This window comes from Lepus europaeus, chromosome 5 (genome assembly GCF_033115175.1).
Source record: "Lepus europaeus isolate LE1 chromosome 5, mLepTim1.pri, whole genome shotgun sequence".
Lineage (NCBI taxonomy): Eukaryota > Metazoa > Chordata > Mammalia > Lagomorpha > Leporidae > Lepus > Lepus europaeus.
Window position 1 is genome coordinate 148,922,653 of NC_084831.1, and position 14,933 is coordinate 148,937,585.

The 14,933-nt window shown below is 50.2% G+C and overlaps 1 protein-coding gene across 1 annotated transcript in view; it reads right to left on the reverse strand.

Annotated features, from left to right (window-relative positions):
• Positions 1-14,933, reverse strand: part of PTPRN2 (protein tyrosine phosphatase receptor type N2) — an 800,540-nt gene that overhangs the window by 29,852 nt on the left and 755,755 nt on the right. The window contains exons 19-21 of the mRNA XM_062190222.1: positions 8,257-8,376; positions 6,667-6,833; positions 1,143-1,196 (exon numbers count right to left, since the gene is read on the reverse strand). Coding sequence (XP_062046206.1) covers positions 1,143-1,196; positions 6,667-6,833; positions 8,257-8,376 — 341 coding nt within the window. The remainder of the gene's footprint in view (positions 1-1,142; positions 1,197-6,666; positions 6,834-8,256; positions 8,377-14,933) is intronic.

Below are 14,933 nucleotides of genomic sequence, written 5' to 3' on the forward strand. Positions count from 1 at the left end.
CAGGTTGATCTCGTCACAGCAGAGTCACGGTGGGAAGAAGCTGCATGTGGGAAGATAAACGTTGCACCCAGCGTGCTTTGCTGCACATCAGGGCAGGGAGGCAGCAGCAGCCTTGCTCACTGGTCAGTCTTCACCGTCCACTCTGTGCGACCGCGGGGGTGGGGCTTGCTGCTCAGTGTTTCCCTCACACGTCTCCCAGGGGGAGCACCTGTGCACATGCATGTTTTCAGATAAATCTCCCGGCTAACTGTGGCATGTCTTGGTGCACTGATGGGGGTGAAGGCGGTCTATTTTGGGTTTTTGAGGCTAACAAACCCTACTCGGTTTTCATCTTCCTCTCTTATAGACGGGCAGAAGCCCACATGGACACCCAGACACGCCTGCTTCTGGATTGCACTGACACATTTGGTGTCTGATCTTTGGAGGCAGATTTCCTTTGTATTCCAGGCAGAGTAGAGCATCCTGTAAGAAAGTTCTAGAAAAACGAAGGATGAGGTCTTTACCCAAAGTTGTTGGCCAACAAGTCCAGTAGAAATGGTGCCACGAGGCTGGGTTTGCTCTGAGTGGGTCTCTTCTTACCGATGTGGCTTCTTACTTAACCTACTTAGGGATGTGGGTCATGGCATTTGTGCCCAGAGGCCCAGAAGCACCTGGTACACTGGAAGTGGCCTCTGGTACTGGCAGGTTTTGTCCCTGTTTAGCAGTAGCCCTAAGCATATTTTTTTAAACCTTGTCCACGAGGGCTCCAAACCTTTGCTAAGTGTACTGTTGGCTGAGACGATGCAATAGATCAAAACCGTTGTCTCCAAGTTTGTGTAGTGGCCTCTTGAGGGTTTCAGTCAAGACAGAGTGATAGGACAGGAGATGTGGAAACAGAGTATATCACACAGCACCCAGTGGCTTGCCAGCAACGGAATATGACAGGTGCAGCTCTTTCAGGAATCAGGAAATCAACACAGGCTTTTATTTAGTCAATAAATAGAAAAGCCTAGAAAAGTAAGTGTGTATCTTTGATTTCCTTTAAAAAATACCAGTTAGATGTATTCATTAAGCAACCAGAAAGTTCAACTTCTATGTATAACTGTGCAGTTTCTCTTTGAGGTAGCAAAAACTTCTTAATCCATGCTAAAAGTGGTACTTGCCTGCAATGAACAATTATGGGACAAGAACGGCCCCTGTAGCACTTGTTTACTTTTCTGAAATAAAAAGAGATATGAAAATTATAGTTACGGACAAAGTCTCCAAGTTAGCTAATAAGCCAAAGCAAAATGTCTGTATCTTTGAAACCATTTTGACAAACACCAGAACAAAATTACACACACAAGTTCAAGGATTTATTTGTCTTTTCAATATTGAATTATCAGAGATTTAAAACAGTTTTTACACTTTCATGATTTTTTTCCTCTTAAGACTATGAACTCCAGGTTTCTGGTTCTGTACCCCCTTCCTCCTGCTCCCCCACCTTTCCTGGCCCTCTCCTCCACACTTTCTCTTTGGGCTTCCACTGACCTGACCTTTGGCTGTGATACAGAGAGTCTAGATTCTTGACCAAATTTTTTGAGTTTTTCAAGTTATGCATACTGGGACTTACTATCACCATATTGTCTACATGCAGCATCTTAAAGATCCATTTGGACCTGACACTTTGTGGCAAGGATATCTAAATTACAGAGAAACCTCAGGTAATTGCAAGACAAGTCTTGTTCATTTAAAAAATTCGAATGCATTTTCAAACAACAGCACTATGCAGACTTTAGATCAGGAGTTACAAAACTTGACACTGAGAATGTATTGAGCACGTTGTTAGATAATTCTTAATTAATTTCACTGTATAAGTGCCAAGTTTGTTTTTTTTTTTTAATAATCCAGCGAAATGACTCTATATGTTTATAAAGTACCGCAGAATTCTCAGTTATATATATATATATATATATATATATATATATATATATATATATATTTGACAGGCAGAGTGGATACTGAGAGAAAGGTCTTCCTTTTTGCCGTTGGTTCACCCTCCAATGGCCGCTGTGGCCGGCGCACCGCGCTGATCCGAAGCCAGGAGCCAGGTGCTTCCTCCTGGTCTCCCATGTGGGTGCAGGGCCCAAGCACTTGGGCCATCCTCCACTGCACTCCCGGGCCATAGCAGAGAGCTGGCCTGGAAGAGGGGCAACCGGGATAGAATCCGGTGCCCTGACCGGGACTAGAACCTGGTGTGCCGGCGCCACAAGGCGGCGGATTAGCCTGTTGAGCCACGGCGCCGGCCAAATATTTGTATATAAAGAAAACAGCAGACAAGATCTCTGTTTATTGGGAGGGAAAAAAACGTGCAAGAAGAAGTGCTCTAAACCGCCTTGTATGAACTCCTACGACACGGGACATAAGTTAGAAGTTTAACAAGCAGCAGTATAGAAAACATTCTGTCCTCGGGCCAGGAATGGGAATACGTTTCTTTGCAAAGGCCTGTCCACTTAGTACGCAAATGGTCACCCGAAAGTGAAAATGCAATCAGTGGTTGCTCTGCCGTAAACCAGCAGTGGGCAGGAGGCAAAGTGAGCATCCTGGTGGGACTGTGGACATCGTGCAGCCAGAGACCAGATGGGTCTCTTTCTTTTTTTCCTACTTCCTCAATGAAGTCTGCAGAATGAGGTCCTTGTGCCAGACGTCTGAACCTTTCAACCTGCGTAGCATAGTGGGGCTCTAAGGGGCAGGCTATAGAGCAGCCAGCCACAGGCTGGCCACGTTCTAAGCCCTGAATCGCTCAGCAAAGTTGATCTATGGCTGCTCACTAGTCAGTGAGAGTACGCAGCACCTACACCTTGCGGCTCACCCAAAATGGAGAAGGCTCAGGCAGGTGTACAGAGCAAAGTGAAGGGACCGCACGTCACCATTTCTGTCAGAGCCTTGCACTGTTTATGGTGCACACTGTGATGTTAAGGCTTCAGGGGATGGCAGAGAAAGCAAAAATGAACTCTTTGTAATCCAGAACGTCTTCTTGCTTGTTGGAGAATAAACCGATTGGAAAATAGGCTCACTCCTCGCTTCTAAGATGTCCCACTCCCAACTCGGGCTGTAAAGGCAGCATGAGCCCCGGCTCTGACAAACAGATCCATGGCACCTCAAGCAGAGGCTATGGGGCCCACCGGTCAATACAGCACGTGTCTTCATGTGTGTGTGCATGTGAGTCAGCGTGTGCCTGTGCGATACGTGTTCATGCACACACGTGCACATGTGTGTATGTATGACGTGTCTTCCTGTGCCTGTGTAGAATCAGGCGCTGTCAACCATCAGACCAGATCTTGGGCGGCTTTACTTTTATAGGCTTTTTATCTGCAAGTAGGTTTTACTGGAAATTTCTCAGCCACTAAATCTCGCTAATGTGAGTGACCACAGGTGTACCTCTCCCCACTTTCTATTATATTTCATCCTGGACAGTTCAGTCTGTGTCTTTAAAGACTGAACTCAACTTCTGCATGTCTGTATATATCGGTCAATATATATTTTTTTTCCTGAAGGGATCAAGCACACACAAAAAAGTATGTTAAAATAAACACAATAACCAGAGATCTTTCAAAAAGCTGTACTGGTTTAAGAAAACACAAATGTAAGAAATCAGTAGAACAGGAGTATCTCATGTGTAGCTCCGTTCAGCTCCTTTTTGGGCAAAATGCAATAATAAACTCTCTGGCTAGGAAACACTGCAAAAAGGCAAATGACGGTAGTGGCCATCGCTTGCTCCTCCACTCCTGTAATTTCTGCCCTGGCTTTACAACATAGCGAATGCATCATTTTCTCCAACATGCCGAGACTGGCTGCCCCGGCAGGCGTTAGCAAGGTTTCGTTGTAATTTTCATATCCGCGCCAGCCCTGCCTCGTGACACAAGTATTGACAAACAACCACAAGCAATCGAGGAGTCTCGCAGTGCGAACACACCGAGGTGGTAGCGTGTCGAGTTTTATTACAGAGAACCATGCGCTTGGAGCATTACAGTGTGAAACATCGCAAAGAGAGGAAGCAAAACCATTGCATCTTGAGCCAAAGCATCCATCCCGTGGACCTAAGATGTAGACAGCAGATTATTCATGGAGATGAGCCAGGCACAGCGGTCTCATCTGACTCTCTTACAACCAATCATTGGCAAACGGAAGGTCTCCAACATCAAGAAAAATTGGGATCATGTAGACTTCGACAGGAGAAATCCACTGAGAAAGAATGATTAGTGATACAAACCAACCCACGGGTCCCTGAGAACGGACCGCCAAGCGAACGGACAGCAAGCCAAGGTCAGAGGTCGTTAGAGGCTCAGAAAGGGGCTTCCCACATGTCCCTGCAGCACAGACACAGTTTCCAATGATCACTTTTGTGACTATGCAACTGGGCTCATATTACTAGCTGCAACATCACAAAAATGACACTGGCCACCGCTAATTAGCTGGCAAAGTAAGGGTTTGTCCATTTCTACAGTGAGCGGCGTTAGTGGATGCCATGGCACACAGCGAGGAGGGAGAGAGAGAGCCAGAGCGAGAGCGAGAGAGGTAGAGGTTTAAAAAGCAAAGCCCTCACAGGTGATGCTAATGATCTCTTAGCCGTTTCGCTTTAAAACATAAATGTGCCCCCTCCGGGCTCCAGAAACATGTAATGACACGTCTTGGTGCCTGGCGAACGCACCAGGCCAGAGGGAGGGTGTTGGCGCTACTGTCCCCAGACGAGAAACCCTGTCGCCTCCCAGAGGCCGGTGTCTTCATGTACGCCACCCCCACTTCCCGGTCGCTGGAACCGGGGCACAGAAACGACCCATCAGCAACGCGTGTCCAAGCGGGAGGCCTTCTGAGAATGGGGGCATTGGTCCCCATCGTCCAGGTGATGCGCGTTAAGGTGGGGCCTGGACTGGAACCCTCTGGTGAGCAAGGGAAGCTTTCCTGTTGGGACAAGACCTCCGGCGCTGTCTGGGGTTCATCTTCCTTTTAATGTAACACACGGACTTTCTTGGGCCCTGGGGCAGCCCCTCAGCCCTTGGAGCAGGGGGATTTGGAGAATCCAATTTTTCTTCGTGATCAATTGTACACAGAGGGTTGCTGATGCGTGTGTTGAGTTCCATACATGGATCCAGGCATGGGAACACGCCCACATGCATGTACGCACAAACACGTCACAGGAGCAGCAAGACGGGCGTCGAGATGAACTGCCATCTCTGTAGCTACCTCCGTCTCGCCAGGAGTGACTTTATGTGGAGAGTCTGTTTTAGGAGATCAGGTACGATTGGTACGTAGCATAGCTTTAGAAATAAATTTATGCTGAGAAAATGCGCATCATGGCCAGGCGATGAGGATGGCTTAGGAGGGAACTATGTACAGTAGCTGACTTATGATGCGTTCATGATTGTGACTCTATCTCTCTATCCTAGGGGGAGGGGACAGGGCACGACCAGGGCTCACTGAAGGTGACACTAAATTCGTGTCTCTCCTTGAGCTCCAGCACATGCTGTCTGATCCAAAGAATGGTTCCAAGGAGTATGCTTTCTTTTATTTTTCAAAGTGGACTAAAAGGCAAAAGAAACTGTGTCACCATACACTTGCGAATCTCTAACACACAAATTCAAGAAATTCAGAGAGAAGTCTGAAACTCCACCTTCATGGCAGTACTTGCCTTTTCAACCTCCCTTGAATGACACAACGGTAGACTCAAGGACGAATCAACTGTTCAGATACAAATCACTTTAGGGTAACACATTACACTGGATTCAATCGCATGCTATCCTTATCATTGCGTTCCTTGTTGGAATGTTTTTCTGTTTCTCTTCGTGGGCAGGTTTACATAGAAGGGAAATTCTAGAAAACTTGGAATCGATGGTGCTGGGGCTTCATTCTCTGGGGCTCTCTACTCGTTTACTGCCATCAACCAGCCCACACCAACCAACCGTCATCACTGTACAAGCAGAGCTTCTGTCTGCTTTTCCTTGCATTATCAATATCTTCCTGCAAGGCAGATTCTAGCCTTTGCTTCAACAGTTCAATGACTACACTTTTAACACAGGACAACTCATCACTGGGTGGGTGGCTGACTACAGCAATGATGGAGAAAAAAAAATGGATATTCAAAAAAAACCTGTCAGCTTCAGAATCGCACTAAAAATACATACAGCCATGTGCTAACTACATCTAGGCTTCCATCCAAGATTACCCATTTTTAGAAGCTGGGCTTATACTTGTTCAAGCACATCCTCATATGTAAGCCGATGAGTATCCAAACCAAAAAAATCTGGGCTCTTATTCATCAATATTCCGTGAAGTATAAACTTTGGGGCTTTTTGTCCGTGGAAGAACGTGATGGAAAAGAATGGCTATAATGCCATGGTTCCAAGAGGCCTAACCACCCCCCCCCCCCCCCGCACATCTTAACATCATTAAAGCTAGAAAGTACCTCCCCATCAGGATGTATAGCTAGAGTCAGCCTCCCCCCACCCCTCCCCCCACCCCTCCCCTACCCCCTCCCCACCCCCACTCTGTCTTTTCTTCTCCCTCCCATCCCCCTAGTTATACGCAGATGGTACACTTCATAGCAAGGGGCGCTGTCAGAAACAAGGACACTGGGCATGCACTGTGCCCCCCTCTCTCTGACGTCCACTCTCTGCGGCGCTCACCGGCCAGCTGGGCTGTGGGTTTTACCTGCGGAAGTCCAGCAGAGGCCTCGTGGAGGAAGGGACTCCCTGGTCATACCAGCTCAGGAAGTGGAACTGGGTCACCGTGCGCGTCTCGTTGGTCTGCAGGTTCTTCAAGTAAAAGCTCCGCACCAGGAAGTCCTCGCACCAGATGTGCTCAGAGACCAGATTGACCTGGGAGCAGGAGAGGGGAAGAGGGAGAGAGAAGCAGCCACAGGCACCATGAGCGGAGAGAAGGTGACAAGTTCTCCAGTGCAGCTGTGGGTGGACTTGGCCCCTTCCCCTTTTCAATCTGAACTCAGTTCACACAAAAGATAGCACTCTATGTGTGTGTGTGTGTGTGTGTGATGCCACTTAGCGGCTTGAAAATCACACAAAAAGGCTACAATCCAAACCTCTTCTAGCTCTTGTCTTTCACATCTCTAAGTCAGAAATCTTCAAGAAAAAGAAATGGAGAGGACTGGTGCCGTGGCTCACTTGGTTAATCCTCCGCCTGTGGCGCCGGCATCCCATATGGGCGCCGGGTTCTAGTCCCGGTTGCTCCTCTTCCAGTCCAGCTCTCTGCTGTGGCCCGGGAAGGCAGTGGAGGATGGCCCAAGTGCTTGGGCCCTGCGCCCGCATGGGCGACCAGGAGGAAGCACCTGGCTCCTGGCTTTGGGTCGGCGCAGCACACTAGCCGTAGCGGCCATTTGAGGGGTGAACCAATGGAAGGAAGACCTCTCTCTCTCACTGCCTAACTCTGTCAAATAACAATTTTTTAAAAAAGAAAGAAATGGAGAAAAAGTCGACTTTCGAACAAAAGCACCAATGTAAGTACATATTCTGCTAAGTGGTTCTACTCCCACTGAAATTCTGCCCAGGGTGGCATACGCCTGGCGCAGGGTAGAGAAAAACAAAAGACCCATCTAGCGACACGGACGTGGACCTGAGTTCAGTCGCTTCTCACATTCGAGCCTCCTGTCTGGGACAAAAAAGCCACAGCGCTGTGATTGTGGGCTCACATGTAAGCTTCTACCAGGTGTCCTTCTGTGGGTCTTTGCATCCTGACTGACTGTAATGCAAACAGAAGCCATGGTACCTTCCGGTCCTTGCTGGACTGCCCAAGTTTATCCCTGATGGGGGTGGGAGACCCGGTGAGAGGAATGCACTTGTCGGCAGGTTCTCCCCGGATGAAAAGGTCGGATGCCGCACACACACAACTCCAAGCTCAGCCACGGGGAGGCCACGTGGCTCAGACAACGAGATCGATAAGCAATCAGAATAATAGCGGGGTTCTTGTTCACAATGGGCCCTTCCTAAAGGCCTGGGACACAGAGCCCGGTCTGCCCTGGGAGGTGAAGTTCCCAAAATACTGTCAGCACTCAGCCTGACGACATTCTGGAGGGGACAAGGACATTGCTACTGCAGAATCCAGCTCCCTCTTCCCACCCCCACAGCCAGGAGCAGGGTCTGAGTCTCTACCGGCAGTGCGAGCCCAGAACTCCCTGAGGACAGCAGGTGCAATCCCCAGCCTCACAGAAAGGCCTGCGGGTGGCCTCTCTGGGCAGCCCCGAGGACCAGGGTGCACCGCTCCTTGCCCTGGGTGCCGTCCAAGTACCTCATAGACGTGGTAGAGGTTGGAGCCCTCGTCGGGCCAGTAGTGGTAGCACTGGCGGACGCCGTTCTCCGTCAGGGGTGTCAGCATGACAATCACCACGCAGCCGCTCTCCCACACCATCTGCAGACAAAGAAGAGCCCGTGGCCACAGCGTGACTGCCTCGGCACCGCGTGGCACGCGCGATCCCTACACTCAGAGCGACACGGCCCGCATCAGCTCCACTCACAGGAAACCCAATTCGTTTTCATCAGACACGTCTGTAAGGGAAACTTCGTGTAACGCAGCACAGAGCGGAGCAGGGGGCAGGCAGGCTGGGCCCTGCAGGAAGACGCTCGCCTCTCCTGGCCACGCAGACGGAAATGGGCCCAGCGCCTCCTCTCCCGGGGGCTTGTATCTAGATTCTGCACGGCCCGGGAAGCTGTCCGCTTTGTGAAGCTGCTCCCCGCTCAGACGCAGGCTCTGAGAAGGTGCGGGAAGCGGCGTTTTTACCGCCCGGCTTTCATTCTTAGAAGAAGCTATCCCAATCCTTCTCAGAGCAAGTCCAAAACGGCTTCAGTAATTCATGGCAGCCACATCGCACACACAGCCCCCGGGACACCAGGAGCCCATGGAGGCACATGTACACCCGCGGGAATGGCAGAGGCACTAACGCCGTCCAAATGAATTCTCTGCAAACACGGCTTGACACTCGGTGGCCGGAAGCCGCTGTCCTGACACTTGCAGCGTAAATGACCAAAATGCACGGATCCTCCGGGGTCCACTGATGGGGCATCTGCAGATTGTATTCACACACTACATTGCAGAGGGAAGAGAAGTCTGCTTTTCCTGCACAGAGATATTTATCAGCAACTGCATTTATGTGGAAATCTGGTTTTGAAGACAGCTTCGATTTCTCTTAACTACTTGTACAGTGACCAAAAATCCAGTTAAGTACTTGTTACTTAAAAAAACCACAAATCCTCTGATACAAAATGTTTCCTCATCACAGTTCTTAGTTCCCCCTTTAGATGCGATTTTAAAAGGCAGACATGTGCATGGTCTTTAACGTTAGCTTTATTCCCCTGTGATAGGGAGCGTGAGCGCTCCTAAGGCACCTCAGTGTGTGCCACCGATGTTGGAATTCAGTGGCAACCACTGATGTATTTACAAAAACGTGGAAAAGTGAGTACGCACGATGTTCAAACCTCCCCGCGCACTTGCTCTCTCCTTGGCGGCAATCCCACAACAAGACGAGAATTCAAGGCACGGTTCTGACTTCCTCCGGCTTTGCAGCCTGCTCTGCCCAGCGGGCACCCCCCTCCCAGAGCCGTTTAGCGTGCCTTTGGAAGGTGCAGAAGCTCACGGAAACCGTTACGAAAATGAGGAGAAACACAGATTTTATGAGTGTAATAAAAACACAATGATCCAGACCATAAACTAATCATCCGGCACTCTGCTTGTGCCGCCCAAGCGTGACATTACGGGGCCCCCTCGTTCCAAGCGGGGTCCTCGCAGGTTGGCAGCCTCTCTCATTGGCTCCCACACGCGGCGCTTCATCGCGGGGAGCCGGCCCGGCTCTCCGAAGATTTGACGAAGATGAAATCCAAAGGAAACTTAATTTAAACAAACAATCGCAAAGGCACTCGGGGGAATCATATTTCTTTTTAGGTCACCGTGTGGACAGGCAGAGAGCAGAATTTACTAAATTAAACAAATGCGCAGCTCAACTGGGCACTGGCATCGCACGCCGTTCACGGATCTGACTGTGCTAGCTGGCGTGCCTTTGCACCGTGCGTGGCAACCTGACTTGGGCGGGCCCTGCTCTCAACCACAGGGCCCGCCCAGCCTAACTTCTGAACATCCAGGAAAAAACCTGAACTTGGCTTTTGGCTGAAATGTAGAATATTAGTAAAAATTGCAGTCAGCTAAGCTTCAATTCCTCCACAGGCAACAATTTCACTCTTTTCCTCTTCTCTGTCCAGTGAGATACAGATTATGTCCAACATAAGAAAGGTGCTATTTGCTGACAAATCCACTGCTTTTCTTCCTAGCAAGTAAACCAGTGTCCAAGAATCCATGTTCAGTCTTAATGCAGTCCATCAGAACAGGCGGTTGACAAAACTCAAGGCATGGACTGCGCCGGCGCAGTGGGTCAAGCCTCTGCCAGCATCCCAGATGGGCGCCAGTTCGAGTCCCGGCTGCTCCACTGCTGATCCAGCTCCCTGCTAATGGCCTGGGAAAGCAGTGAAAGATGGCCCAAGTGCTTGGGCCCCTGCACCCAGGTGAGGGACCCGGAAGAGGCTCTTGGCTCCTGATCGGCCCAGCTCCTGCTGTTGTTACCATTTGGAGAGTGAACCAGTGAATGGAAGATCTCTCTCTGTGTCTTCCCCTCTGTTTGTAACTCTGCTTCTCAAAGACATAAATTTATCTTAAAAAAAAAAAAAAAGACCTGGACTTTTGGATCCCAGAAATGGCAATTTCTAGCACTATCTGTTTGGCTAAGTATCAGAGAACACAGCATTTCCAGTCGTCACACTGAGCACCTGCGAGGTGTCAGGCATTTGGCTGGAGGCTCAGGAGACTGGCAATGCCTGGTGTCACTCAGGACCCCCCGGGCTTGCAGAATTAGCGGGGATCACGCTTCCCAGACAGGAAGCACACGAGTCTATCCTGGATCAGACACAGTCACCAGCATGAATTAAGAGTGAGCCTTGGCCGGCGCTGTGGCTTAACAGGCTAATCCTCCACCTTGTGGCGCCGGCACACCGGGTTCTAGTCCCTGTTGGGGTGCCGGATTCTGTCCCGGTTGCCCCTCTTCCAGTCCTGCTCTCTGCTATGGCCCGGGAAGGCAGTGGAGGATGGCCCAGGTGCTTGGGCCCTGCACCCCATGGGAGACCAGGAGAAGCACCTGGCTCCTGGCTTCGGATCGGCGAGATGAGCCGGCCGCAGCAGCCATTGGAGGGTGAACCAACGGCAAAAAGGAAGGCCTTTCTCTCTGTCTCTCTCTCTCACTATCCACTCTGCCTGTCAAAAAAAAAAAAAAAAAAAAAAAAAAGAGTGAGCCTTGAGTATTCCACCTGAGTGGCACTGTGCCTTGGAGAATTTGAAGATTCGCGTTTCCTTCTAGATGCACCTGCACCACTTTGCAATGTCCACCCTATAGGCTCAGGCTGCTGGGATCACTCTGAACTCTGCGCGGCTGGGGCAGGGGAGAGGAGCGCTGGCGACTTGGGGGCGTGTATTCTTCCCACCTCTTCCCGCTGCAGGAGAGGAAGTGCTGAGCCCAGTGGCGATCAGCTATCCCAGGGCACTCGGCTGTGTGCCACGACTCCACCCCATCTGGAGTCGCTCACACCAGGAGACCTCTGACGACGACAGCCGAGGTAACAGCAGCAGGCCAGCAGAAAAATGAAAATTAAATAATTCAGACAGTGGACCCAAGTGATGTGAAATGCATACAAGTGGCTTATTTGCTCCAACTCGATCTACCGATGACTGATTTCGTTGGAACTGTATCAGCGCTGGGGTTGTGGCACAGTGAGCTAGGTGCCACCTACAGTGCTGGCATCCTGTATCAGAGAGTCAGTTTGAGTACCGACTGCACCGCTTCCGATCCAGCTCCTTGCTGATGCACCTGGGAAGGCAGCAGCAGGTGGCCCAAGTACTTGAGTCCCTGCCGCCCATGTGGGAGACCCGGATGGAACTCCAGGCTCCTGGTTTTGTCCTGGACCAGCCCTGGCTACTGCAATCATCTGGACAGTGAACCAGTGGATGGAAGATCTCTCTCTCTCTCCCCCACCTCTCCATTCCTCACCCCCACCCCCAGTCTGCCTGTCTCACTCCCTCCATCCCTCTATTGCTCTTTGCAATAAATAAAATAAAATCTAAAAAAAATAAACAAAAAGATCGCATTGTTCTTTGTTACTGGCTGAACTGTGTGTCGTCCCTAAAAGTTAAGTTAAAGCTCTGACCCTTGGCATCCGTGAACATGACCTGATTTGGAAACAGGACCACTGTGGCTGTGATTAGTTAAGATAAGGCTCTGTTTGATGGGCATGGGTCCTAATCCAACATGAAGTCCCTGTGAAGTGCAGGCACCAAGGAGAAGGACCGCTGCAGACCTGCAGAGACCGAAGCCATGAACACGGGGCCACCAGATGCTGGGAGGGGCAGGAAGAATCCTCCCCAGAGGCTTTGGAGGGAGCCTGGCCCGGCCCTGACAGCTGTGAGGAATCTTTTCAGCTGGTCCAAGCCCACCTGTCCGTGGTACCTTGTTACATGAGGCCCCAGGAAACAAATACACCCGCTGATCCATCACCCCCTATCCATCCATCGCAGTTTCCAGAGGTGCTGGAAATGTCAACCCTATCTGGTTTCATATGAAAGTGAACTGATGTAGATGGAAACACAAGGTCTTTAGAAGCACCCAGCAGTCCTTTACCAGCACCAAACATTTAAGTAGCAAACCAAACCAGATAACCTGATTGAAAAATACACAAGGGATGTCAAAAGATGATTTTTTTTTCAAAGAAGACATACAGACGAACATTAAGTACATGAAAATGTTCTCAACATCACCATGCATCACAGAAATGCAAATCAAAACCGCAATGAGATACCTATGCCTGACTGTAGTTCAGATGGTGACCGGCAGGCTCACTGGAAGACAGCAAGCGCCGGTGAGGATGCTGGGAACGCACACAGGGGCAGCCACTGGAAAACAGGGCGGGGGTTTCTCAAGAAGCTACAAACATGGCTGCTGTATGGTCCAGCAATCCCACTCCTGGCTGTATACATCCAAAGGAGATGCCCAAGTGACATCTTCACCCCCATGCTCATCGCGACACTATTCACTGCAGCCACGCTATGGCTACCAGGGGTTGAGTGCGAGTGGGGAGGGAATGGGGGCTGCTGTTCAGTCCTGAGAGGAGAGTGTGGTGCCTGTAACTGAGTACAGGAGACCTGCTGAAGTTCTGCATCGCACACAAACAAGCAGCCCTTATGTGAGCAGAGATACACGCCAATCAGCTTAACTGTAGTGGTCACGTCTCTCTGTACCATGTGTTAAAATACCGGGTTGTGCACCCAACATGTACTTCATGATGAAGATATAACTCTTTGGAGGCCCCACTGGGACCCAATTAGAGGAAAGAGGACCCCGGGGTGTTATCTGTAGAAAACAACCCCATTCCCTGCGGATGGAACACTTCTCGTCCCGCCCCTACACTTCTCGTGATGCATCCCTCCCTACCTCGGATTAGCCTTACCTACATTTTCACAACTTCCTCCAGCAGAGGGTCATCTCCTTAAAGACCACATCCCAGCCTGGCTGCTGGACTTTTTTTTTTTTTTTTAACCTTCCAAGGTATCCAGCTTGATTAGTACAGTGGGTGCTTGGTTGAAAACAATGCACTTTAAAAAAAAAAAAAAGAGACTGCGTGAAAAGAGGTAACTCACAGAAAACACCACTGAAGACTTGCACAGTGGAACCCCTCTAAGGATCTGCTTAGATGCATAGAAACTTGTTTTATGAAAAATAAGCTTACTAACTGTTTGCATGTGGGCTGAGGCTGTGTCTGTGTAGCTGGCCTCTTCCAGCGGGGGGGGGGGGTCTCCCCGTCACCCTGACTGCACGGGTCACTTTGGCTGGCAATCCCTTCTTAAGGTTGAACAGAGGTAAACCTGAACCCTGTAATGCAGGTGCTGACTACATTGAACACGAGAACTCAACTGAGGTGGAAGAACTCTTGCATTTTACTCCTGATGAGGTCACTGACATCAGGAAGCTGTAACTATGGTAACTCAGATTTTTTTTTTTTTTAAATGGTGACACCTTTTGCAGGGGAGCCCCCCTGGCTTGCTCTCACCCAGCCCAGGGGGAAAGTCTTAAAAAGCACAGTTGAGGCCGGCGCCAAAGCTCACTAGACTAATCTTCCGCCTGTGGCACCGGTACCCCCGGTTCTAGTCCCGGTCAGGGCGCCAGTTCTGTCCCAGTTGTTCCTCTTCCAGTCCAGCTCTCTGCTGTGGCCTGGGAGAGCAGTGGAGGATGGCCCAAGTGCTTGGGCCCTGTACCCGCATGGGAGACCAGGAGAAGCACCTGGCTCCTGCCATCGGATCAGCGTGGTGTGCTGGCCGTAGCGGCCATTCGGGGGGGGGTGAACCAACGGAAGGAAGACCTTTCTCTCTGTCTCTCTCTAACTCTGCCTGTCCAAAAAAAAAAAAAAAAGCACAGTTGAAGCCTTTGAGGCGCTGGTTTTACTGGAGTCACACGCTGTATGTCAATCTACAGCTCTGGGACGTGGCCATTTAACCAAAGGAATGTCTGTTGTGTCTTCTAGGTTGACTCCTAACGCATCTACCTTTTTTCGTCAACAAGTACATCAGCATGGAATTCACTAAGAGAGAATACAATGGGTGATGTAAGCCAAGGTACAGTTAGCAAGACTGACAGCGGATGCTGATGTCCGGTGGGGACACAGGAGGGGAAGTCCACCTCCGTGGCTGTTAGATCAGACACCTGTGTCCCCAGTCCGCAGCTACGATCTGAGAGCTGATAAACAGCCACAGTCGCCTCTGGATTTCTTTCCCGTCAGCAATACTTGTGCCCAGGTAGAAACTAGAAAGCATAGGGCCGGTGCTGTGGTGCACTAGGTTAATCCTCTGCCTGTGGCGCTGGCATCCCATATGGGCACCAGTTC